The sequence below is a fragment of the Triticum urartu genome, chromosome 4A (genome assembly GCF_056163025.1).
Source record: "Triticum urartu cultivar PI428250 chromosome 4A, HENAU_Tu73, whole genome shotgun sequence".
NCBI lineage: Eukaryota > Viridiplantae > Streptophyta > Magnoliopsida > Poales > Poaceae > Triticum > Triticum urartu.
In genome coordinates this window covers 202,800,427-202,827,882 of record NC_141876.1, presented here as the reverse complement: position 1 = coordinate 202,827,882, position 27,456 = coordinate 202,800,427, and the positions used below count along the sequence as shown (strand labels likewise).

Sequence of the window (27,456 nt, the reverse complement as noted above, 5' to 3'; positions counted from 1 at the left end):
AGAGGATAGATAGAGCAAGGTCTTGTGCAAACAAGGAATGAGCATTCAAGTTTTGCCTAGCAATGACTAAGCTCGTGTTGTGCAACACTTGGAGAGGCGCTAGTTTGATTGCTCTCGTGGGCTAGATTCGCACTTGTGCACCAAACTACAAGATCAAGCGTATCTTTTTCCTATCCCAAGTATGCTTGTCACAAATATGTATGATGCTCAACTCTTTGATTATAAGCTTGTATCTTTTTCTTTCACTCTTTTTTTGCTATATCTTCTTTTACCAATTTCCCTGAGCCTTGACGAAATATGCAAGAGGAACTCGAAGGTCCCACCAAGGATAAATGCGCACATCGAAGACGCTTTGCAAGGTGGATATCATTACATCGTACCATGTACAACACAAATGGGGATACATACAAGACATACACTTGCCACATGGATACATCATAGCAAACACCATACAAAAGAGCAACATCCGACTACAGATGAAAACAAACGAAAAAGACACGAATGACACCCTGCTAGCCCAGGTTGCCGACCAGGACCTATCCCAAGATCGACGAAGAAGAAGCAGAAGAAGAACTCCAAAACAAGCAAGCATCACTCTCACGTTAGATCATCGCATTACCTGTACCTGCAACTGTTGTTGTAGTAATCTGTGAGCCACGAGGACTCGGCAATCTCATTATCATGGATATCAAGACTAGCAAAGCTTAAAGGGTATGGAATGATTAAGTGGTGAGGTTGCAGCAAGCACTAAGCATTGTATGGTGGCTAACTTACGAGTACAAGAGTAAGAAGAGTAACTATGCATAACGGTCGCAAACTAGTAATGATCAATAAGTGATTCTGAACTACTTACGAGTCAATCATAACCCCACCGTGTTCTCTTCTGAACTCCCTCGAAAAGAGACGTTCACGGTTACACACGCGGTTGGTGTATTTTATTTCGGGTTTAGTGTCAAGTTCTCTACAACCGGATATTATAAATTTCCAAGTCGCCACATAACTGTGGGCACGGCTTTCGAAAAGATTTAACCTTGCAGGGGTGCTCCAAGTGGTCCATTATAAATTCCCACGCGCATTCGATGGAACATCCTCACACCATGGAGAACACGATGCTTATGATAAGGAATTGCGGTGGACATGCCTCTCGTCAAAGGTAAAACTAAACCAGCAAGACCTCCCGGTGTACCGACAAATCCGGATAGGAGCCGCGCGTATCTCGTTCTCAGGGTTCTCAGGGCACACTGGACGGGCAAGACGCTGGGTTGGCTGAGATCCTGGTTGCCCAGGGGGCGGCGTACATCGCTCAGTTTGGACAAGCACCATCAGCACTGCCCCCCTGTATTATGTGGAACAAAGAATCCTCGAGTTCATGACGCCCTATGAGTTAATTAATTAATTCAGTATTATTATGTTGGCAAATTTTAAAACCAATGTTGGGCCTTGCTGGAAGAGTTCTTTCCTAAGCGATTGGTCAGGGGGTCCCCATATACCCACATGTGTTAGGAGCACTCATCAAGGAACATAACACTGGTATGACGGAAACTAGGGCTGCAAGAGTGGAACAAAACACCAGGCAAAAGGCCGAGCCTTCCACCCTTTACCAAGTATATAGATGCATTAAGTAAATAAGAGATATTGTGATGTCCCATGATATCCATGTCCCAACATGGAACAACCTGCACTGCACCTGCAACTAGCAACACTATAAGAGGGGCTGAGCAAAGCGGTAACATAGCCAAACAACGGTTTGCTGTGATGGAGGAAAGGTTAGAGGCTTATCATGGCAATTTGGGAGGCTTGACAAAGAAGTGCTAGGTAGCGCGACATAGCGATAGCATCAAGACAACTAGCAAAGCAAAGATAAAAGTGATACCCAATGTAATGGTCATCTTGCCTGAAATGCCGCTCGGAAGAAGATTGAGTCCACGAAGTAGACGAGCCAACATGGTTGAACGCATCCTCACAATCGTAACGAAACCGGGAACTATCGAGAAGAAACACAACCGGAAAGAAGCAAGCAACAAGGTAAACACACAAGCATAAATATGGCACGATGCACAACCAAGTATGATGCATGTCAAGGTTAAATGTTGTTACTCATGGCAGATGCATAAAAGAACCCCACATCAAATCAAGTTTAAATGAGTCCGGAAACAACACATAACAATTCCGGAAAATCCCCATATGCAAATTTTAAATTTGCTACTGATCTGAATTAAACACAATGTTAAAGTTGTTAAACAACAAGTTAAAGTGCACCATGATGATACACACGTTTTTCTAGTCAAGTTACATATGTGGATCATTTAATTCGGAGCTACGGAGTAGAAGATATGAGCTAAACAAGTTAACATGGCATTGATGCAAAAAATGCATGCAAACATCAACCACAAACACTCAAATCAAGATTGCAACATGACATGATCAAAACGGAGCAACGGTTCAACACATATACACAAGGCAAGTTATAACAACAATCTGCCAAAACAGCAACCAGGCATATTGCAAGCAACAGAATATGATGCTACAGGAAAAGATGGCCACAAACTTGATATGCACTTAAAGTAGAGATAAGATACTTGAATTCATCTTTAAGATTCAGGTTCATAAGCATCATGGTTAATTTACAATGCTCCATGCAAAATGCAATGTTCTGTTACATATTGGGACTTGGTGAAAAACTGGGAATGCAAAACAGTAACATTATGATGCTGTCTTGGGAAGCACATAACAGCAAGCATAGCAATTTTAATATATGAAAAAGACATGGGCATGTAGTAGACATGGCATTCTACAAATTACTCCATAGGCACAGATTCATATGATGCATAGATTAATTACTATGATTTTTACGAAATGGAACATTCTGTCAACAGATTGATAGTTTTATCATGATGGCAACTTTAGAGCAAGAAAGAGACATGCTACAGCAACCCTACACGGCAACCAAGGGCATGGCATCAAAGTACACATAACATAGACCAAATCACATGAAGGAATCACATGCATATGAGCAAGGGATTAGTGGCAACCATCATGGCAAGTTTGAATGTTTTAACAGTTTTCAGCAGTTAACATCAGGATGCAGTTTTGCAGCGAATATTATGACATGAACATGAACCTTAACATGTAGAGCATGAAGAGTAGAACAACTTGCATATATAAATCATTTCAATCGGACAAACACGCACAACGTTATGGTCATCACAAAATGCATATATGATGTTGAAAAAAAACCCAGGGACTTGGGCGTTTCTACTGCGAGCGCGGGATAGCTAAATCGCGCACTAGGCGTGATTTAGGCGAGGTGCTCACCTTGCGGCCCGTGGGCCAGCTCGGGGTGGAACAGAGAAAAAATGGGGCAGTTATACGTGGCTCGGGGCGGACCGGAGTGAGCCGGGCGGGTCAGCGTGGACAGGCCGGCTCGGGGCAGACTGGGCGGTCCTCGGCGGTGGCAGGCGGGTCCAGGGGCAGTAGGTGACCGATGCAGGGGCACCGACGGCCGCGTGATCTCGGCGACGAGGCGGTGCGCAGGGAGGCTGGGGAGGCGTATCCGGCCTCCTGGCCCCGGATCTAGCCGGCGGTGGCGCCGAGGTGAGGCGGCGATGCGAGCTCGGGCGCAGGCAGAGGCTTAATGTCTGGGCGGCGGGGAGCAGCGCGGCGGAGGCAGGCGCTGGCGGAGTTGAGGCAGTGGTGGCGGGGTCAGGCGAGCGGTGGCGAGGTCGCGGTGACAGGGAGCTGTGAGGGCGGGCGAGGCGCGTGGCCGCGCGGCGAGGTGGCGGAGGAGCTCAAGCGCCATGCGCGGGGAGCAGCGGTGGTGACCCGGGCCCGGATGGGCTCAGGCGGCCTCGATTTGCTTGGCGTGGTGGAGGGAGAGAGGCTGTGGGTGGCGGCTAGTGGTTGGAGGGGCATAGATTTCGAGGCAGATGAGTAGGGTTCCATTTAGGGAAGGAGTAGGCCTTCCTTTTATAGCAGGGAAGGCTAGGTTTTGGGGTTAGAGGGGGTTTTTGGACCCTTCGATGACGATCGGACGGTTCCGGTGGAAGGGGTAAGATGAGCTTAGGTGGGTTGTGACTGTGGTAAAGAGAGGGTTTGTGCTGAGATGTGAAGAAGGATAGCTTGGCACGGATTTCGGAACACCAAAATCGTTCGACGTTTTATCCAGCTATAGTGCTGCTATAGTTATCCGTTGGGGTATCAAACATACTTCGAATGCGATGAAATTTGGCAGGCGGTCTACCTACAATATAACAAGACCGCACGCCAACTTTCACCCCATTCCGAGAACATTTTTATCCCACTTATAAAATAATATTCCAGATGTGCCGCGGGCGCGTGCGAGTGTGGTTGGTCTCAGAATGGTCAACGGAGAGAACGGGGAGAGCCGGGAACTATGAGCAGATGCAAGTTTTTAAAAGAATGACGACACGAAGTGTCGATGCAATGCGAATGATGCGATGATGAATGCAACAAACAATTGAAACACACGGCGACAACGAAAATAAATGGAAGGCAACTGGAGCATCGGTCTCGGGGCGTCACAACACTCCCCCACTAACAGAAGATCTCGTCCCGAGATCTTAGGAATGAAATGGAAGAGAAAGAGGATGATGCAAAGGTAAACGAAGTTGCTTCTTCGACAAACGAGTGAAACCACGAACTTTGAGAGGTTGAACAACTTGAAAGAAAGAATAAAACGGAGATGAACGAAGTTGAGAGCACTCCGGTAGTAAAGAGGAACAAGGAACACCATGAGAACCTTGACGGTTGCGAAGGCATATGAAAGGGGTTACAAATGGACAAGAAAGAACATGCAATCACTCCAGTTGAAACGAGATAAACAAGGAACGAGAGAAAACAAATTCAAACATCACTCCGGTTGAAAAGAGAAGCAAAACTTGATGAGATGGAAAGAACATGGAAAAGTGTAACAACACGATGCCTCTGGAATGAATGAACGGAGAAGAACCAACATCTTCTACCACAAGTGGATTTGAAAGCATCCTTACAAAGAAGGCTTGAACGGACTCGTTGGAAAATCAACAATGAAAAGAATAAGCTTGTTCTGGGCTTATGGAAGACACCTCAAAATTATGAGGTGACAACCGGCCACTAACAGAAACAATTTGATTGCTTGAGAGGATGTAAAAGATGCAAAACAACACCTCCAAAGACAATGGAGAATTAATTGCACTTAGAAATGCAAGAAGAAGAATACTTGAGCTCCTCCAACAACACTTCAAGAATGAAATAAATCTTTGATGAACCACCATGTAGGACCTCCATGAAGATCTCCGGTTAGAAAAGAAATGGTAGGAAGGAAGTGAAGGTTGAAAAAAACAAGATGAAACCTTGCGATGATTATATTGGGCTTCGTGACGTGATAACCGAGAAAAGTTGGAACTCTGGAAAAGAAAAGACGAACAACTTAGAACCGAGAAATTGATATCATGAACAAAGTCCGGAATAAGGAATTGGATCACCTCCATGAAACAAGAATAAGAATTATGTCATGCTTATCCTTCATCAACTTAAATTGATGACTAATAGTGGATTTTGGCATACCACTTATTCTCGTAGAATGGATTAAGAGAGATATAGCGCAACTTGGGAGAGTCTTCAACGAGCCACCGGTAGGATTTTGGGAAGAACGAAATGAATTGATAGGATAACAAAGGAAGAGGAATCTTGGACGAACCATCGTAAGATTTGAAAACGATTGAAGAAACGAGAACGAATCACCGGTAAGAATTAGAAAACGAATGAAAATACTTGAGGGAATTTAAATACAAGATAACGAAGAGATCACGAGCTGACTAATGCATCAGAATAATGCACTGGAAGAATTTAGAGATGAATGAAGAATGAAATGATGGCCTCTAGAGTCAAAACGAAAGCACTCCTGAAATGCTTCGGATGGATATGAAAAGAATTCTGCACGGTTGGAACAATTGGAGGGGATAGCATCAAGCTTGAACTATGATTTTTCAGGAGAACATACCAAGATTTAGGAGAAAATTTTCTTCGGTCTTCAAAGCTTAGAATGACGATGAGAAACACCTTGAAGAATTTTGATATACTCCGGAAGAATGAAGAATATAAAGGTTGAGCCAAAGATGAAAATAATTTGAAAGCGATCTTGGAGAAGGCATCTGACTGAAAAGAATTTGAGAATAACACCAGGAGAATTAGAAGTCAAGTAAGATCCTGGGAAAAAACCTGTGGGTTTGGGCCCACTCAAAAGAAATACCGTTGGAACGAATGCTTCGAAAGAGATTATGCACCGGGAAGATTTAAATGGCTTAAGGATGGAAACACGAATCTTCTGAGATATCTTAAGCACCCCGGAGAAGAAATAGAGGGAGGTGAATAATAAGAGAGCCTTGGATAAAAACTTCCAACATGATAAAGCGTTTAACAAGTGAAAGGGATATGATCAACATCGAACCTTGAATTGAATCCACTGGAAAAGAAAGCAAGGCAAACAATGATGAACTAGACGAGAATTCATCGGTTGATACAATTGAGAAAAGAATGAAGAGGCTTATCACGAATAAAATGGATGCTCCATACGAGACTTCAGACTCTGTGAAGAAAAGGGCGGGCGGGTGGGAAAAGAAAAACAACATGGGACGGGGAAAAGATGTCGGAGAGAAAGCTGAGAATTGATCTTGCAAAAGATGAAGAGGATGGAATAACTTGAAGAGAAGTGCACCGGTTGAGAAGGATTGACAACGCAACGATCGCGAAAATACCTGCGTGATCCTAAAGAAAATTTTGAAGGGGAAGAGGACTAAAATTAAAACACCTATGTCACAAATCCTCACCAGAGCGACGAAGGGGATAAGAAGTAAAAAGAATCCCTACTCTTCGGTATAACTAGACTTTGAAAATAGTTTTTCGTCTAGACTCGACAACGGCCAAACTATGATCAATCAAGGGGGCACCTATGGTCGGTCGAGGCTCTGATAAGAACTTGTCACGCCCAATATGCGATTCTATCCTTGGTGGGACCTTCGAGTTCCTCTCGGATGGAATCACATATTGGGCATGACATATATCTTCTTTTACCAATTTCCCTGAGCCTTGACAAAATACGCAAGACAAGTTTTGCACAAATAGCTAGTCTCGATAGGTAATGAGGTAGTCACAAAGATTTGGTGGGGCTATCAAGTCAATGGCAGGGGAAGATAATGGTTGACGGAATGGATACCTTTCCCGAGGTCGGAGGGGAACCAACCTTGCTTTCAGTTGTGTTGTCAAAGGGGGTAGTGGTTGTCATTTACGCAATTGTTGCCGGCGGAGATGATGGTTGATTTAGATGGTGAAATAGTCCCTAGAGCAGCCAAATCACCTTGGTAACGAGAAACGAAACGAAAGAACAACTCAAATCGCACAAGTCAAAACCAGGAAAAATTCAACAGTTTTCAAAGGGAGGTTGGACGTCCGAGTAGCTAGCCAGATTCCGGGCTTTGGTCGGATGTCTGGGTTGGTGGCTAGATGACCGGGCAGGTCAACTCGGGTGTTCTTCAGGCGGAATTGGATCTTGAATTGGGGAGGATGAACGGAATTTTTTGGGGGGACATCAGGGAAATTGGCTAAGGCAATGCGAAGGGAGGCTAGAACTACTAGTAGCACATCAAATCCATGGACCAAAACCAACAAAATCTCACAAGAACCGATAAATTGCAAGAAATTGAAGAGGCTTTTTTTGTGGGGATTCTCAAATTCGGTAAGAACAAAACAAAATTAGGCTAGAAGGGTGAGGGGAGAGGCTCCAAATTGTCCAACCAAAGCTCATGATACCAAACGATGCAGGACCAAGTCCCAATTTGTGCCCATTCTTCACAATTTGGAGAAGAGCAAGAGGAAGAACTCAAATAACTCACGAAACACGAGAGGAAATCACTATATGAATTAGATTCACATCACACATGTGCTATCCAAGCATCCAAGCAAAGAGACACTACTAGATCCACAATCAACAAAATGAACAAGTAGCTAGGTAAAGTTTTTCCCAAATCTCTAAGGAGAAATGAGGTCTTGAGAGATAGATCTTCCCCAATCCTATGGATTTGGAGGTCTTGGTTATCCCTTGAGATTCTTCTCCTAATGGAGGCCTTGATCTCCAAAGAGAAGGGGTAGATGAGCAAAGCTCTCAAGTAGTTCTAATATGCTTTACTAACCCTAGAAAGTGAGAGGGCGCTGGTTTATATAGTCTAGGGACGAAATAGAGTAGGTGGGAGGTAGGGATACATGGCTTTTGGCCAAACTGCACGCAAGCCGGATGTCCATGTTGGTGTCTGGACGTCCAGGCTCAGGCCGGACTGTCCGGGTTGTTAGCCGGACATCTGACGGCTGTCGCAGGCGTGGTTTCGGCTAGCATGTTCTTCAGGCATGACACGTCCTCTAGGGGTCGGAAGTCTGGGCTCCAGGCATGTTCTTCTTGCTTCTCCTCCTCCAGGACTTGGCCTTCTTTCCTCACTTCTCCATGGTCGATTCTTGGTACCTGGGTATGCGTAGGGTCCCCGTTTGAGGTAGTAGCCATGTCTCATATCAATGCATAGGAAGTTCAAGAGGAGCGAGTTCACCTTGGTTTCAATGGCACATGTGCGTCTGGGTGGTGTCCATGGGGGTGCTCTCGCACTACTGGACTGTCAGGCTTGAGGAAGACAATGGCATCGTCCACATAGAAAGGCGGGAGGGGGGGGGCACCTCCATGGCCGTGACGGACAACATGGGGGACAAGGGGTATCCCTGCCCTGCCGCAGCATGTGGCGATGAGAGATGGGTTCGCCCAGCACGGTATTCACCAACACCCAAGTGCTTGCCGTGGAGACAAGAGTCCATATCATATTGCACCAGCGCACTGCAAAGCACAACACATAGCTGAAGCAAAAAAAAAAGAAAAAGAAAAAAAGGAAACCGAGACAAAAGCATGGGCAACTTCCAACTTTCAACTCTAGGAGCACCACTGGTTGATTCGCAGCATGAATTGATTTGGTCATCATTTGAACCAACATGAAGTTGTCCTGGATTGATCCCCATTTGATAGAAGCACATTCATTGGTCGACACGATGGCAGGCAAAACCAGGGCGAGGCAGAGGGACAACTCCTAAGCAACTAACTTCGAGATGCTGTGGACTATACTTATTGGCCAGAATTCCTTTCTCTATGGCATGTTGGGCCGAGGCAGCAGGTTCGTTTGCCATGGAACGAGTGGAGGGGAGTGGAAGGATCGGTCAGCTGGGGCCCAAACTGCAACAGACTACTGTCGACCTACTACTGGCTGGAACGTGATAAGAGGTGTGCTGACATGGCCGTATTGCAAGGAGTGCCTGCATCTTGTTTTCGCCTCTCCAATGTGCAGCAACCACCTGGGAGAGCTCATTACTCTAAGCATGACGTGGACAGTCACCAAAAAAAAAAATCTTGGCACTGCTTTGTCGTGCAGGGAAGCTCACATTGTTGCAACAAGCACAGCTGTTCATGGCAGGATTGGTAGATCACATCGATGTTGAATTGTGGTATCCGCAGGACCTGCATTTTCCCATGAGTATGGCGTGGGCATACGAGGAGGCACCTAATACCACGAGCTGCCACCAAAGCACAAACCAATGATGAGCTGCAATGCAAGGACCAGGACCATAAACCAAAGAATGTATGAGTAGTACTCCTAATTGTGAAGGGTATGGTTTTGTTGAGGAATCGTACTTTTAGTTCAGTTGGGATGTGGGTTTAGACTGCTACAACCTACGTTTGAGTATATATTCAACTCGTTGGTTGTCTGTTTCTTGTAAATAAAAACGATGCCTATTTTATCCTAGCTGTTCTCATTAGAAAATTCATTCTTGTTAAATTAGGAAGAGTTTTATCTGTTTCTTCTGGGATTGATTAGTTGATCGTTTGTGGTGATTTTCTCTGTAAAAGAAATAGAAGAGCAATGCCAATCTCTTTCAAAGGGAAGCAACCCTCTGGGAGTTGAATAAAGGAAATAAATATTCCATGACTAGGCCTAACTGAGAGTATCTGCCATGTACACTTGTTTAACCCTGAGTATGTTGTGTTTTTTCATTAGGTGGCGTTAGAAGGTCAGCACACATGAAAGTGGCGCGTAGCATCATGGTGAAGGATGTGGTTGCGGCACTTGAGAGAGAGCATCAGATGTCAAAATCGTCTTTGCTATTCCGGTTACACGGGAGCCAGCCGACAGAACCAGCTTCGAAATAGTAGTTGCCCAAATTGCATTGTTCAGTTTTGTTATTGTTGCATGTTCATGTGTTCTCTTAGCCAACTGGGGATGCATCTTCTCTGGGAGTAGAATGGCTGATATGGGAGTTCCATTTGTCAAGCAATAATCAATTTTGCAGGCAATTTAGAAACAATAGCTCAGCAACAAAATTTTCACAGGATCAGTATGCAGGCGTGCTTGCGCTTATTTCTTCAGGTCTGTATAATCTTGTCATACTCTTCATTGTGTGGTAACTTCGGAACTACCATGCTTGGAATTCCCCATGATTGCTCGTGGTATAGCAAGTGGTTTTCTTGGCGGAAACTCAATTTGGCTGCCGAGCTTACCTGCACCTGGAATCTGAACCGACCAGATCCATTGAGATTTGCGTCATGTACTTTCTTGGCGACATGTCCCACGTTGGGCGCTTTCTGCACCTGAAGGTTTTTCCCATGGTTTTATGGTTTTATGGGTTTATGTTTATTTTTTATTTTTTTCTGTTTCTTTTTTTTGGCAAATCGAAACCTTCCATTACTTAACCAGAATCATTAGTCTTGTTGACAAATGTTTTTTTTGCGGGGCTGTTTCTTTGGTTTTTGGTCTGTCAGGAGCATGAAGCACGGCGTGAAAAACGGTAGTGCTTCCACGTGAAGCGCATGTGTGCTTCTGCGTGAATTGGTGCTTCCACGTAAGTGCATTAGTGATTCCGTGAAAGCAAATTAGTGCTCCACCGCGCGGGGAGTAGTTTGTGAAGCACTGTTTAGTAGTATGTAGACCCGAACCTAGTCTTACTTTGAATTAACAAGGGCAGTTAAGAAAAAATAAAACGGCGCAAGATACATGGTGTTGGAGCAGCTTACAACCAGACAGGAAGTGAACTGATCAAGAAGCACCAATAGCAGCCGGCAGGAGGCTGAGCCCCGCCGGCCACAGGCCCCCCTCCTCCTCGACTCCTCCCTCGCCGCCGCTGGCTCGCGCTGACGGGCGAAGCCCGGTCAGCCTCGGCGGCCGTGGGGCCTTCCTTCCCCTGCTTGCTAGGGCCGACGCGGGTCGGGGTTAGCGGGCGGCGGCGTGGCACTGGCCGAGGGCGTGACGGCGCGGCGGCGGTGGCGGGGCCGGTGCCTGGCGGCAGTGAGATGGGCTCGGTGGTGTTCTGTTCCACGCGGTTGCGCCTGGCGTGGTGGCGGCGGCCATTGGTGGAGCGCGTCGGCCCCCTTCGGTGGGTGGCTGATGCAGATGCGGGGAGCGCGGCTCCTGGCCGCGTGGGCGGCGGATCGGCGGCGAGTGTGGCTGGCTCCTGGGGCTTCCCTGTTTGCCCTTGGTGCAGATCTGGCGATGGTGCTTCCTCTCGGGGGGTTGGATTGGGGGAAACCCCTTGGCTGTTCGCTGCGGCCACAATGCCGGCGGCGCTCCGGCGTCGTTTCCCTTCTTGAAGGCGGCTTCGCAATACCCCCTTGCCCTCCCTTCCTCGTCCCGGGTGAAAGCCCCAAATCTTTGGATTGGGTGGTGACGGTGCTCCGGCGTCGTTTTTCTTCTTGAAGACACCACCTTGGAGCGGCGGAGTGGTGGTCGAGGCTTTGGCACGGGAGGTGGCTGCCGGATATCGCCAGTGGTGTCCGTGCTCGGCCACTTGCAGTTGAAGTTGGCGCCGGCGCGCGACGTTGGCGATGCTTGGTGGTGCGGCTGCTTGGTGCAGTAGTCGTGCTTGTCGCCCCCTCCCGGCAACCTGTTGGTCCTGGTCATGCAAGCTTAGGGGTGAGTGACTCTGTCTGTCGACGGCGTAGTGTCCTCCGATCCAGGACTGGAGGGAAGGGGGCTCTCTTCGGAGGTAGAGACGGATGGCGGACCGGATGGCTTGGCTCAAGGGGGATGACGGAGCGTAACAATCCTCCTGCAGCGGGATCTACCTCGGCTTAGTCGCGGCGTGTGTTGGCTCCTGTTTGCCGAGGGCTTCGATCTTCAAGCTTGTGCTTGGTGCATTCGAGTCTTGTTAGTGGCTCCTTTGGTATCTTGTATCTTTGCTGTTTATGGTTTTTTCTTCCTTTCTTTTGTATCGTTGAACTTGTGACTCGGTGGGTGCTTTATAATATAAAGCGGGGGGAAACCCTTTTTCGGTACAACCAGACAGCAAAGCAAGCAGCACAAGAAAATTGAAGGAGTCACCAACATCGGAGGGCAGCCTCAAAGCCCACCACATAAGACCAAAGCACGGTCGACATGCCATCTGTCTGCCTCCGAAGAGGGCCACTACCCTCTCGCCCTGGCTCGAAGGGCGTCGGACCGTCGGAAGGCAAAGCGCACACCATGAGCTTGGATGAACGACGATGATTGAGTTGGCACGAGAAGGGGATCGAAGCGTTGCAGGTCACACAAGCGTAAGCAGAAACGCGACACTGTATGGCGAAGACCGGTGTAGAAGATCGTATAGCCAGCGAAGACGAAGAAGAGCATGAAACGCCATCAGCTGTCCCAATCCCAGTAGCAGAGTGCCCACCTCACACCTGTGTCCCCCAAGATGACGCCTCCAAGAAGGGTAGCGACGAGCAATGACGTCATCGTCCACAACGGGAACAAAGTTTTCACCCAAAGCAGAGTGTGAGGGTAGGAGGTAGGAGGGGACCTTGACCAGGCCTGAAAGGAGGGAACCGACGCCAAAGGCGTCGCCAACATCGTGCCCTCCGCCGCAAGCCAAGGGTTTCCCTTGGTCGCCCTCTGCAACGCCCGACTCTCAAGCCGAAGAGGTCGACGGGACCGGATTTGACGAGAAGGGCACAGAACTGAGAAAGGACAGCGGTCATTGATGCATCGGTTCACAGGGCCGTGGGGAGCCAAGCACACCATGACGCACGAACACTACAACGTCGCCGCCCGCGTGGCCAAGGTCACAGTACACCACCCTCCGACACCGCTGGACGCAAAGTCGACGCCGTCCACCAAGTCTCGGGCAGCTGCCCCGACATCCACCCACCACGCACATCCCATCCACAGCTAGGCACCACACCCACCGCCGCCACCACCACCAGGAGCACTTCTGCAGCCACCATCAAGCACCATGGAGAAAGAGGAGGCGCCTCAATCGCCTCCCAACGCAGATTCGGCCGGAAAATTGGCCAGCACCCGCCAGGGATCCGGCGACACAGGGGCAGATGCTACGACGTGAGCGGGAGCAGGGTCACATCCCTGTCCCGACGCGAGGTGGCTGGATCGAACAACCCGCCGCCACCGGGGCCTCCACCAACACCAGATCTGGCGGGTGGAGCAGTAGTAGGAGCCAGTTGAGGAGCAGACAGGCCCAGGTCAGCTCCGACGGCCATGGTAGGCACCGCGGCGGGCCAGCAGCAGGGGAGGGCGTCGCTGCTGGGAAGGGGTCGGGGAAGAACCGAAAGCTGCGACCTTGGGGGCTGGGGTGACGGGGTGAAGCCAGCAGATGGCGCGCAGGGAAGCCCTGCCGCCGCCTACCACTGCGCGGGCCAAATCCGGCGGGGGGCGAGAGGACAGGAGGTTGGAGGCGGCGCTAGGGTTTCACCCTCGAGTCGCCCGAGCGGACGACCTAGCTAGAAGCACAAATTTGCTTGCAAAAACAGTTTTCGAATCTATTAACCTCCTATTTACTCTCTTTATCCCATAATATAAATCTTATTATGTCCAATATGTTGGATGTAATAAGATCTTATATTATGGGACAGAGGAAGTAGTTCCGTAGATCTCAATATGAGGAACACAACAATTTGTAATTTCGACTTTCAGTTTAAGATATTTTTGTCTGAAAAAAAAGCACAAACCACCCATGTGGGGATAAATCCAACCATGTGACAACTGTCGTATAGGTAGTGAATCACTTGTCACCACTAAAGGATGTGGGGGTGATGCAAAGGTCACTCCTTAATTGTGATTTTGTATTTTATCAGCATATTTCTCTCTTTGTTTTTTTGCAATTTGGTGCCAAAGATGAATTTACGAAAAAAGCACAAATTCACCCATATGGGGAGAAATCTCATCATGTGACAAGTGTCGTATATGTAGTGTGGCGTTGGTCATCACTAAAGGTGGGGGCTGACCTTTGCAAATAATACCCCTAATTGTGATTTTGTATTTCATCTTGCACATTTCCCTGTTTTTCTATGATCTAGTGGCCCACAACTAGCCCACCCACATTTACTGTGATTCACAACGATGGATGACTGGTCCAATATTCAGATGACGTTTTGTTCTGGTTACTCACGTTCTTGTGACACTCCACACAAGGAGATACAAGATTTGGAGCTCAAAAATGTCGCGTCGAGATGCACCAGATTCAGTCTGTCGGTGAGAAGACGAAAGGTAGGTGCGTCAGAACAAGAAGGTAGGCGAGGGAAATATTCAGTGTGCATCACACACCATACACATCTCCATCAATGGCTATTTAACAGTGCACTCTTAGTGCTTTACCAGCCTTAAAGACGAATCTCTCCTAGGGATGGATCCCTCGAGCTCTGGCGACACGCTGGGCGACCCGGCGGCTCCGCCGCGGGCTCAGCTCCCATCCCCTTCCTCGGCCCCCATCCGCCCGCCGGCGCCCTCCCCGGCCGCTCCGCCGCCGACTCCCCCCGCCGCCTCGTCGCGCGTGGTCTGGGCCAACCTCGCGGAAGCCGCCGACCTCGCCGTGGGGCGCCTCGTCGTCTGCCGCGACCGCGCCCCCCCTCCCCCCAAGGCTCCGGCTCGGCCGCCTCTGTCTGTTCCTGCTGGTGGCTCGACTCCCAGGGGTGGGAGTCCGGCTGCCCGCGGGGACGCCCGGCGCCGGCGCCAGCCTACGGGCGGCGAGTGCAAAAGGCACGTCCTTGGGCTCGGGCTCTCGCCCTCGGGGTCGCCGCTCTGGTGGGTGGGGCGTCGCCGGTCGGGCTGACCGCGGCCTCTCGCGCGCTTCCTGGAGATCCTCAGTGTCGGCTCCGTCCTCCCCTGCTCCGGCCGGCGCCCCGGCGACGCCCTCGATGGCGCTCTTGTCGGTGGTCTACAGGTGGTCTCCTTTTCGCCCGTTCATCTCAGCCTTCGGCGCCGCCATGCCTCTGCGTCCCGGCGCCCTGCCCGCCCCGTCCTGGCCCCGCCGCCCCCGCCATGCCCCGCCGGCGACCTCCGCGACGGCGCCTGGGGAAATCCTCGCCCCTCGCTTGGTTTCCCCTGGCTGGTCCTACCGGGCCGCGCTCGTGGTGGGACGCCCTGTGGGCCGCCTGCCCAGCGCTTCCCCACGGGCTTCGGCTCCTGGGCCACCGCGGGTCTCGCAAGCCGCTGGACTTGTGCTGGCCCGGGCCTCTGGGCCTCCTCCCCCCCCCCCGCGGCCCAGCCTCGCCCCCGGGTGGGCCTCGACCCGATGAGACGGTCCATTTGGCTGCCTCTAGGGTTTCCTCGCCAGCCAATCTCACCCGCGTCGCCCCCTGTTCCTCCCGACGCTGCCCTACCCGTCGCCATCCCCGGCTCGTCGGCCCTGCCGGCTCCCACTCGCCCTCCCCTCCTACCTCACCGACCATGACCCGTGAGTGGGGTGACGGGGCGGGCTGCCCCAAGCGCCGTGCGCATCCTCGTCCATCGCCGGATGCTCTCCGGAGGGAGCCGACCTCCGTCAGGAGCTTGACTCCCGCCCAGCTCGTCGCTCTCCGGCACGTGACGCCCGCCGCCCCCCCCCCCCCGCTCCGCCCGTCGGTCCCCTGCCCGGGACGACCGCCGCTCCCGGTCCCCGGCGCGCCGCTCGCCCCCTCGGGCTGACTCGCGGGAGCGCGGCCGATCTCCGGCTAGGGGGTCCCGGCAATCCTCCCGGCGGCGGTCTCCCTTCCCGTCTCGCCGTCGGGACCGGTCTCCATCTCCCCGGCAGCAGTCCCTCTCCGCCGTCACCGCCGCCCCGGCCACCCGCCGCCCAATGGGGCAAACGGGAACTGGGGGCGCCAAGAAGAAGAAGAAGAAGGGACCCCCCGGCAGCCGCTCCCTCCGCCGGCGCGGCAGCCCCAACTCCGGGCTCCACTCCCGCCTCGGACGGTCCGTCGTGCTTTAACTACGGCCTGTCCGGGCACTTCTAGGTGGCCTGCCCCAACCCTCCGATGTGCTACCTCTGCAAGGACGCCGGACACCCCGCGATTCTCTACACGGACCGCCCGGTGACGGAGGAGATCATGATGTACGGGCATGTCATCGAGGACATGGGCTTCTTCCACATCAAAGTCCCGGAGATTCCCCCTCCCCCCCCCTCGCTCTTGGCTCTCGTGACTGTCGTTGGCGAGGCCGTCACCACCCCGGAGCTGATTGAGGCCGAGCTCAACCACTTGTGCAGATGCACGTGGGATTGGCAGGTGACCTCCACTGCTGCCAACACCTTCACGGTGATCTTCCCCGACGCTGTGAGCATGGGCTTCTATACCCGCAGCGACAACATCACCTTGGCCCTCAACGGGATTGTGGTGAACATTTCAGAGCTGAAGTGGGATCCCAAGGCCATGGCGGTCCTCGACACGGCTTGGCTCCTCATCGCAGGCCTGCCGGACGTGGCCCGGTCTGAGCGAATCATTCGCAGCATGTCCAAGATCCTGGGCAAGGTGGTGGTGGTCGATGAGCTCTCTATTCGCAAGGAGGAGGAGGTCCGGGTCAAGGTGAAGTGCCTGGACTCCTCCAAGCTCCACGCTACGATTCGGGTCTTCTTCAACGACGACGACTACGACCTCAAGATCCGCCCCGAGCCTCCGAACCACATCGGCCGCCCCCGCTTCATCGACGACAACCACTTGGGGGGCGGCCCAGCCGACGCCGATGACTCCCGCCACCGCCGGTCCCGCCACTCACGCCTCGAGGACCCTGAGGATGACGAGGACTTGTTTGAGCACTCCCGCTCCCCATCCCGCGAGCCCGTCAACCCACCTTCAGGCCGTGGCGGCTTAGGGGCGGGGCGCACCCACGTGTCGGCTGCTGACCTCGCGGTGGCGCTCCACCTGGCCTCCACGCCGGTCGCGCCCCCTTCGCCTCCGTCCGCGTCGGCCAGTGACATCTCCAGTGTGGGCCTGCTCGTCATGCCGCCTTCGTCGCCGCGCTCCCCCTCCGCCGACTCCGCCCTCCGCGCCTCGCCGTCGGTCCCAGACCCCCCGCCCCCCTGGTTCGACCTCCCCGGTCCCCACGGGTGGCGGCGGGTGCGCCCCCGTCGGCGCGCCGGCTCCGTCCCTCCCACCCACGGGCGTTGCGGCTGGCGACATCCTGGAGCTCGTCGCCCCGCTCCCCTCGCCGGTGGCCCCCGACGCTCACATCGCTCCGCCTACCTCCCCGACCGCGACAGTGGTCGTGGTCGTGACCACTCCGACCTCCGCCCACCCTCCACCGACGGTGGCGTATGCCAGGTGGCCCCGCTCCACATCGACGCCGGTGACGGTGTCCTGCTGCAGCGCCCGCCTCGATGCGACCCGTCCGGCTGACTCCCGGCTCTGTCCATCGCTGAGCGTGCGGAGCTTCGGGCGGCGGTCCGGAACCTCGAGTCAGGTGTGGATCCTGTCCCCCCCCCCCAGTTCTTCCAGTTGTTCCTTTTCCGCGCTTGAGGCCGTCCCTCTTGGCCACCTCGCCAAGGTGGCCACTGACTCGGCCATCGTTTTCAGAGGGGAGGTTGGTCCCCCCTTAGAACAGATCGCGGCCATTAGGGCTCGCGATATCTTAGATGGCGAGCTGGCTGAGACTCGGGCGCGCTTGCTCCGGCCTACCGAGGATTCGACCGCGACCCCCGCGGGTCTGGTCCCTCCGGTGGCCGATAGAGTGATTCAGAGCCGCATCCGCTCTCGCACTGCTGCTCTCCGCGCGTAAAGCGCCTCCCGTGTCCAGGGGTCAAGCAGCCCCCCTATGGGGGCTTAGATGCGGGCCCTTTTCTGGAACATCCACGGCTTCGGCCATGATGGCCGCCACCGCCAACTCTTCAAATACATGCGAGACGAACACATCGACATCATTGCCATCCAGGAAACCATGCGCACTGAGTTCTCCCTCCACGAGCTCGAGTGTCTTAGTTCTCACCTTTTCACTTGGCATTGGCTCCCTTCTAGTGGGACCACAGGCCACTCCGGCGGCATCCTGTTAGGGGTAAAGGATGCCACCTTTGAGGTTGGTGGCATGGACCGGGGTGAATTCTTCGTTAGTATGGAGATCTTCGAGCGGGCTCTCAACTTCAAATGGCAGGTCGTGATTGTCTACGGTCCAGCGGACCATCGCCGCTCCCCGGCCTTCCTGGAGGAGCTTCATCTGAAGATCTCCAACTCCCTCCTCCCAGTTGTTGTGGGCGGAGACTTTAACCTCATCCGATCCCCGGATGAGAAGAATAATGACCGGATTAACCTCCCTCGGATGCAGTTATTCAATGACTGGATCGCGGAGCTAGGTCTCTGTGAGCTGGATCGGACGGGTGCCAGGTTCACTTGGACAAACCGTCAGGCTGACCTGACATGACCCGTCTTGGATCGCGTCCTAGTTTCCCCGGAATGGGAATTATGTTGCCCCCTGGCCGCGCTTCGGGCGATTACCCGGATCGGGTCTGACCATGTCCCCCTCCTCCTCTCCACCGTCGACGAGCGCCCCCCCACCCCGCCGCGTTTTCGGTTCAAGCTCTTCTGGCTCAACCAGGCCGGCTTCCGGGTGGCGTTCGCAGCTCGCTGGATCTCTGCCCGCTCTTCCCCTCATCGCGCCATGTCTGCGGTTGACTCGTGGCACTTCTGTGCCAAGATCGCCCGCCAATTCATGAAGGGTTGGGGTGCCAACCTTGGCCGGGATCTCCGAGAGCGAAAAAAGGCCCTCCTGCTGGCTATCCAAGCTCTGGACGCCTGTGCTGACACGTCCGGAATCTCCCCAGATGAGTGGATGTTGCGATATGACCTTGAAGACCAGCTCTCAACCATCTACACTGATGAAGAGGCCTACTGGCGTTTGCGTGGTACCCAGCGGTGGGTACTTCGGGTGATGCCAACACCGCCTATTTCCAGGCGGTGGCGAACGGCCGCCGGCGCCGAAACTCCATCCACTGCCTTTGGGATGGAGATACGCCTCTCGTTCGCCCCTCGGCCATCCGTGCCCATGTAGATGGCTTCTATAAAGCCCTATTTACCCCACCCCTCGGGGTGGGGCTAGTCTCGCCCCCGACATTTGGTCGGGTGCTCAATTGGTCTCTGATGCGGCCAATGCTGCTTTAGTGGCCCCCTTTTCCGAGGACGAGCTTCTCGCGACTGTTAAAGGGATGAACCCCTCCTCGGCTCCGGGACCGGATGGTTTGCCCGTAACGTTCTTTAAGATGTTCTGGACGACCATCAAGTCGGAGGTCATGGCCCTGTTTGAGGAATTCTACTCGGGCGCTATGGATCTTCAGCGTCTCAACTATGGCATTGTGACCCTCATCCCCAAGGTCTCGGGCGCCTCCGACATCCGCCAGTTTCGGCCAATCACAGTGATTAATGTGATATTCCGGATCCTGGCCAAAGGGTACGCCAATAGGGTGACCCTGCTTGCTGACGCGATTACCCACCCGAACCAATCCGCCTTCATACAAGGCCGATTTATTCTGGATGGGGTTTTGGTTTTCCACGAAGTCCTCCATGAGGTCCGGATGACACTACAAGAAATATGCCAACTAGTGACCTTCTGTCAGTGACCCTGGAAGAATTGGTCATAGATCTATGACCATTTGAGATCAATTGGTCAAAAGCTGTTTGGGGGGCTCCAAACCCTAAACCATTGCGACCATTTTGGTCAGAAAGGTCGTAATTTCCTTACACGAAATGGTCATAAAGCAAACAGCGCTAGTGCGCTGCCTTATTTCCAGTTGTTAACGACCATTATAGATGGTCATAGCCTTGTAAATTGTGGTGGGTTGCGATGACTAGGCGCCATCTCATCAGTTTTTCCTATGTGTCATGTCCATGTGTCAATTTTTGCCCTAGGTTGTGAAGCAACCTATATTTCTGTTATTCCAAAAATTCCCAACAAATTCTCATAAATTGTTTGGATCATATCTTCATCAAATATGTCAAAAACCTTCCTTGCCTAGTTCAAAAATAATTCAACAATATTCATTTTCCTATTCTGTTCAGAGTAGCACTTTGTGAAGGAAGTACCACTTTGGCATGTCCAAATAGTATCCATTTTCTACAGTGCTTTCCTATGCCCAAATAACCATCCTCCACCGAATGCCAACTCAATCCATTCATTATTTTGAGCCCAGCTTCAACATTCATATTTATGTCCAGTGTGGTACTTTGCAAAGTAAGTACCACCTAGGCTCCTCCTTTTGAGCTGAAAATTTGTGAAGACGGTCTTGTTAGTAACTGATCATCCTCAGCCAAAACTCACGCCCATTAGCCATGTACATTTCCCTTACCGCTAATCAAACACTTGGCTGCTAATTCATGTTTGAGCTTCGATCGGTCTCCTCGTGAGAATCTTATGTTGTAATTTTCTTCCAAGCACCTACCTGGGGAGTGCCCAACCCACTAGACATGCCTAGGCCGCCCAGAACACATGGCAACGCCACGGTCACGCAGTGACCACGCGGCGGGCATGCGAGTTTACGCGCTCTAGAGTTGGGGCCCTCAGCCACCGCCCAAACCTCGACGTACTGCCACCAAACCATGTATTTATGATTAAATAGGTACTTATGTAACTAGAACTGATTTTTGGAAAAAATAAATAGCAAACTATGAGGCAGCTGCAGTTCAAATTTGACCCGCTTCCAACTAAATCGGCGGAAATTTGTCTTTTTCACGAGAGGTAGATAAAAACTTTTTACACCCAACCATTTTGTCAATTGTGCATTATATATGGCCTAGTATTTTAGGAAATTGATTTGGTCAAATTTTGCAACAATTATTTGGGAGGTCCTTCACAAAAAAACCTCCTTTTGGGCACTCGGAAAATGGAAAATTGATTTTTCATCCAAAGAAAATGAAAACTTCCTTAGGCAACATTGTTTGCCATTCCAATATGCACCCTTGTGCACAATATGAGATCATTTGAACAAACTATGCCATGAATGTGGCCATAAGATTGATCATTTGGCTTGAAAGCCATTGATCTCCACACGTGATAGCTCGTTTCTGAGAACACTTTTTTAAAATAATTGTCATATTACAAGTTTGTTATTTTTCCTGGGAACTTGGCCACATATAATGACACAAATGCGAAGGTTTCCCAATTTTTTTGATTTTTTTGAATTTTTTATGCCCGTTTCAAAATGCGGTCAAAACGGCGGGAATGACCGTTCTTAGCTAGTGGTTGAATCTTGGAATTTTTTGGTGTTTCTCTGATTAAATAGATACTTATGTACCTGGAAATGATTTCTGGAAAAAATAAATAGCAAACTATGAGGCAGTTGAGTTCAAATTTGACCCGCTTCCACCTGAACCGGTGGAAATTTGTCTTTTTCACGAGAGGTGGATCAAAACTTTTTACACCCAACCATTTTGTCAATTGTGCATTAAATATGTCCTAGTATTTTAAAAAATTGATTTGGTCCAATTTTGCAACAATTATTTGGGAGGTCCTTCACAAAAAAACCTCCTTTTGGGCACTCGGAAAATGAAAATGGTTTTTTCGTCCAAAGAAAATGAAAACTTCCTTAGGCAACATTGTTTGCCATTCCAATATGCACCCTTGTGCGCAGTATGAGATCATTTGAACAAACTATGCCATGAATGTGGCCATAAGATTGATCATTTGGTTTTAAAGCCATTGATCTCCACACGTGATAGCTCGTTTCTGAGAACACTTTTTTAAAATAATTGTCGTATTACAAGTTTGTTATTTTTCCTAGGAACTTGGCCACATATAATGACACAATGAAGGTTTCCCAATTTTTTGATTTTTTGAATTTTTTATGCCCGTTTCAAAATGCGGTCAAAACGACGGGAATGGCCGTTCCTAGCCAGTGGTTGAATCTTGGAATTTTTTTGGTATTTCTCTGATTAAGTAGATACTTATGTACCTAGAAATGATTTTTGGAAAAAATAAATAGCAAACTATGAGGCAGCTGCAGTTCAAATTTGACCCGCTTCTAGCTGAATCAGCGGAAATTTGTCTTTTTCATGAGAGGTGCATCGAAACTTTTGACACCTAACCATTTGGTCAATTGTGCATTATATATGGCCTAGTATTTTAGAAAATTGATTTGGTACAATTTTGCAACATATATATGGCAAGTCCTTCACAAAAAAACTTATTTTGGGCACTCAAAAAATGAAAAATTGTTTTTTCATGCAAAAGAAATAAAAACTCCCTTTGTCAGTGTTGTTTGCTAATCTAAGATGTAAAATTGTGCAAAATATGACATCATTTGAACAAATATTTGATAGGTCTTTCACAAAAGAACACATTTTGAGCATTGAAAAATGAAATGAAAAATTTGTATGTAATCAGTCATGACCAATTTATATGGTAAAAAAAATCTTCAAATTATTTGGTGCGCTCTGATTGGTCCATAGGCATATCACGCGGATCATGCATCAACCACCGTCGGATGCTTCTTGATCCAATGGCAGCCCTCACCCCGTCACCCTCTCACCAAACCCTAACTTCCCTGATCCACTCTCCCTCTCTCGTCCCACAGCCGCCACCCTCGCTCCTCCTCCATCTCAATCTTTCGATCCCCAACCACCCAGCCGCCGCCGTCCTCCGACCTCTCCCCCAACCCCGATCGCCGACAACCCGTCCCCTCCCCTTCTTTCCCACGGCCGCGGTCGGATCCGCGCTCGTCCCTTCCAGATCGCAGCTGCCACCTCCTACCTTCCAGAGCGCGGTCGCACCAATCCTCATCGCCCTTTCCCCAAACCCTACCTTCGTGAAGCTTCCATGAACTTCGCGCTCGGCGACCGCCCCTCCCCTGGCTCTGGCTCCAGGGACGACGGCAGCGCCTACTCACGCCTCCTCCACGCGGAGCTCTTCGGGGGCGACGCCTCCCCCGGCGGCGACAGGCAGGCTCCCACAACCTCTTCCGCTTCAAGACGGATCGCTCCTCCGCGCCCTTCTCCCCCTTCGCCGAGAAGCTGGACTGCGCCGGCGGTGCCGGCTCCCCCACCCCCAAGAAGGCGCCCTGCAAGGTCCCCAAGATGCCCCACAAGGTTCGATCCGCCCGCCCGCCCATTCCCGCAAACACCTCGCGCGCACCGAATTCTCCGATCTCTGATCTACTACTAACTGGTGTGTGGTCATCGCCGGCGTGCAGGTGCTGGACGCGCCGTCCCTGCAGGACGACTTCTACCTGAACCTCGTCGACTGGTCCTCGCAGAACATGCTCGCCGCCGGCCTCGGCACCTATGTCTACCTCTGGTCCGCATCCAGTAGCAAGGTGCGTTTCTTTCTTTCTTTCTTTCTTGCATCTTCTTGTTGCATCCATGGATCACGCTCAGGTCAGATTGCTAATGGCACCGTCGTCCAGGTCACCAAGCTGTGCGATCTGGGGCCGAGGGACAGCGTCTGTGCCGTGCACTGGACACGCGAGGGCTCCTACCTCGCCGTCGGCACCAGCCTTGGAGACGTCCAGGTTTGATCTTCAACCGATGCACATTGCAACAAAATCTCACAATGTAGTCCATGTTCGTCAAAGGATTCTGAACTGTTTGGTTCACGACTTATCAAAATTGATATCACTGATGCACATTGGAAGAAAATTTCACAACACACAAGATTAGAGAACTGAAAGTTGTTAGTGTGTGATTGTTAAAAGATAAGTACCAATGTTTAAGGGGTGTAGTCCACTAATAACTTTCACATACTATCGTGTGCGACACGTCGAAATAAGAACCATAAATGAGGTATTGATCTGCTGCATTAAACACTGGTGTACAAGCAGTAATAAGTTTCCCATACTACCTTTTGCAGGTCAGAGTATGACACGATTGGCACTAGTGTAAAAGCAGCTGTTGTTCATCTGGGAGCAGCACTTGTAAAGGTGAGTAACTAGTCGTGGATTATTAGCACCATGATTGACATGCCCAAACAATCCACCATTCATTGGTCTGTCATTGCTTGAGAAACTTTTTAGTTGTTTGATCAATGTGCTCTTGCCAACTACTTGACTTATACAATTCATATGTTCTTTGGAGTGACCACTCAACTAGTCTTTTTACTTTATCTAAAATCCATGTACCAGTTTTGAGAGCAAACTGGTTGCCGAGGGTTGTATGCCATTCAGCAGGATTTTTTTGTCTTCGAAATTCCATGAGTTATTGAAAGGTTGTAAATGGCATCTCAAATTTTCATGGTTTGTACTAGTTATCTTCCCTGTTATGCAGTTCTGTTTGTCCAAAAATCACAGTACAAGTTGAAGCTTGTCATCCTGATATTGTCAGCTTAGCCTGTTTGTTATTCTTGTCACGGATGCAATACTTCGATTTATTTCCAGCTGCAATTTAACCTTATATTGACTACCATTGATCTATTGGACATGTTTGGGGTTTCAGGCTGGGCTTTTGCTGATTCAGTCCTGCATCGGCTGACACCTCTCTCGATCGGGGCACGAGGGCTTTACTTGGGAGTACATATTCCAAGGACTTGAAGCAAATGCCAATCTTGTAATGCTACTATATAGTGTGAAAAATATAATGTCAGGTTCCTTGTTTATATTATCCTAATTTTAGAAGACTTACTTTTGTACTTCTGCAGGTGATGACCCTCTCCCTTGCTGCGTTAGGATCCTTGATGTGGCTGAGGAAGAACAAACCTAGGACTTTAATTCCAATAATTTATGCATGTGCTCTGCTTCTGGCAACAATGCCATCTATCACCAGGTAATCCCGTTTCTATAATGCTGCAGTAATCCTCAAAAAGAATAATGGTCATGCTCCAAAATATGTTGATGTTCTTATACTGCTAGATGTTGGCAAATTGTGTCAATTTATGTACATTGGCTTAATTCCTACCTCCTACACTTGCTCAATACGGATATGAGAAAAATATATCCATCCACAAACATTTCTGCTATATCACTTTTGACCTACTGTCATTCTTGTCCAAAATTTCACTACATTCCCATCATGTTAACTCGGTGCATCTCTCCTATCCATGGAATATCCTTAGTTACAAGTCAGTTTTATTTGCTTCAAGTATATTTCTAGTAGTACATCACAACACAGAGTTGTTTGTTTGTTTGTTTTACTGTATCACATACACCTCTAAGATCATTGATGTGAGATTTTCACTATTTGTTAATACTAGTAGATCACAATACAGAGCTGTTTGTTTGTTTTACTGTATGGAAGGCTGATTTGATTTGATTCACATTTGACATCTCTGTCTGCACTTCCAGACTATTTTCGACTTGAGTATGTCGGCTTTAGAGTTTCTGCAGAACTCTGAAGTAGATATTGTCAATCTTGTGTGCCAACAACATATTTCATATAGCTGCCTGGATTTCACAACATGGGCTTTCTTTTGAAATTTCTTTGACTATGTAGTGTAGATAAATAAATACTCTTAGCAGACTGGATTTGAGGCATTCTAGTTTATTTTGTAGATGAAATTCAGTTTAGATTCTGAATTTGTTGAATATGTGACAATTCCTTCATTCTCAAGTGCAATAGATCCTTTGTGGTAGTAAGAATTCATATTATTGTGATGTTTACTCCTGTTTAAGTTTTTCATTCTCATCGTTCTGACTGGTTACCATTTTGGTTTGTAGAAAGGTACCAAGAGGGTGCATTTCATCAGGAACTTGATCAGGGAGGTCGCTGGGTTTGCTCCGTATGAGAAGCGTATCACTAAGCTTCTCCATCTCCCTCTCATCTTCCTTTGCTCGCTATTGCTGCTCTGAATTATACATGTTGGCAAAAAGATGTCCTATTTCGTCAGTACTATGCACTGCTATATTTATGTGGTTGTCTTGTGTGCATCTTATTTTGAAACCAAGTGAGACACCTCCATCCCCTACATCTTGACGATCCCTCTAGTAGTGTATATTTGAGTTGCTCTCACTACCTCCTGCCCCAAGATTTGTAATTGCCTTTGTTGCCTGCTCATTTAATTAATTAAAACTGCATGTGTGCGCGTAAGCGCATCTGTCTCGATCACAAAGGTGGATGAAAAGTCAGGTAGGGCCAAAACAGGAGCTGACACTAAAGCCTGCTTAAGCACTAGAAAAGCCTGTTGTTCATTTGTTGTCCAATGAAATGGCACCCCTTTTTTCAACAGATTGGTTAAAGGTTTGCTCACAATGCCATAGTGACGAATAAATTTCCTATAGTAGCCAGCCAAACCCAGAAAACCTCTAACTTCTTTAGCAGTTTCAGGAACAGGCCAATCCTGGATAGCAGAAATTTTTGCTGTTTCAGTAGAAACCCCTTGCTTACTAATGACGTGTCCCAAGTAAGAAATTTGTGTCTGAGCAAAAGAGCATTTAGACAATTTGACATGCCATTGGTGTTGCATTAATAGTTTCAACACTTCTGCCAAGTGTTGCAGATGCAAAGCATAAGATGCACTGAAGACCAAGATGTCATCAAAGAAAACAACTGCATTTTTCCTCAAACAGGGTGATAAGGTATCATTCATAGCAAACATGAAAGTGTTACGTCCACCAGTCAATCCTTGGGAAAGGACCAGAAACTCAAAGTGCCCAAAATGAGTCTGGAATGCAGTTTTATGTTCTTCTCCAGGGGCTAACCTAATCTGATGATATCCTGATCTCAAATCAAGTTTAGAAAACCACCCAGAACCTGCAAGTTCATCCAAAAGTTCATCAATAACTGGGATAGGGAACTTTCTTTTAACAGTGATTGCATTCAAGTGCCTGTAATCAAATACTGGTCTCCATGTTTTATCTTTCTTCTGAACTAAAAGCATGGGCGAGGAAAAGGCACTATTGCTGTGTCTTATAATACCAGACTGCAACATTTCAGATACTTGTTTCTCCATTTCGTCCTTCAAAGCTGGTGCAAGTCTGTATGGAAGAATGGATACTGGTTGAGCACCAGGAATGAGAGGTATGGTGTGGTCATATTTCCTTCTTGGGGGCAATCCTTTTGGAGCTTCAAAGACAGGAGCAAACTGAATCAATAAGTCTTTAATCTCAACAGGAAGGTCAGGCTGTTCTGTGATTTTCAGAAACTGATAATGCAGAGACTTCTATGATAGCACAATATGGAGAAGCAGCATCCTGTCCCAACAAGGTGACCAAAGTATCATTCAACTGGAAAGATATCCAATGTTCTGCCCAATCAACTTGCATAGAACTGTGAGCAGCTAACCAATCAAGTCCTAA

The 27,456-nt window shown here is 49.6% G+C and overlaps 1 protein-coding gene across 1 annotated transcript in view; it reads left to right on the top strand.

The window, feature by feature from the left end:
• Positions 1–10,561, top strand: part of LOC125551648 (transcription initiation factor TFIID subunit 4b) — a 40,202-nt gene extending 29,641 nt beyond the window's left edge. Inside the window, exon 14 of the mRNA XM_048714919.2 lies at positions 10,080–10,561. Within this exon, the coding sequence (XP_048570876.1) occupies positions 10,080–10,231 (152 nt within the window). The 3' untranslated portion in view covers positions 10,232–10,561. The remainder of the gene's footprint in view (positions 1–10,079) is intronic.
• Positions 10,562–27,456: the final 16,895 nt, after the last annotated feature.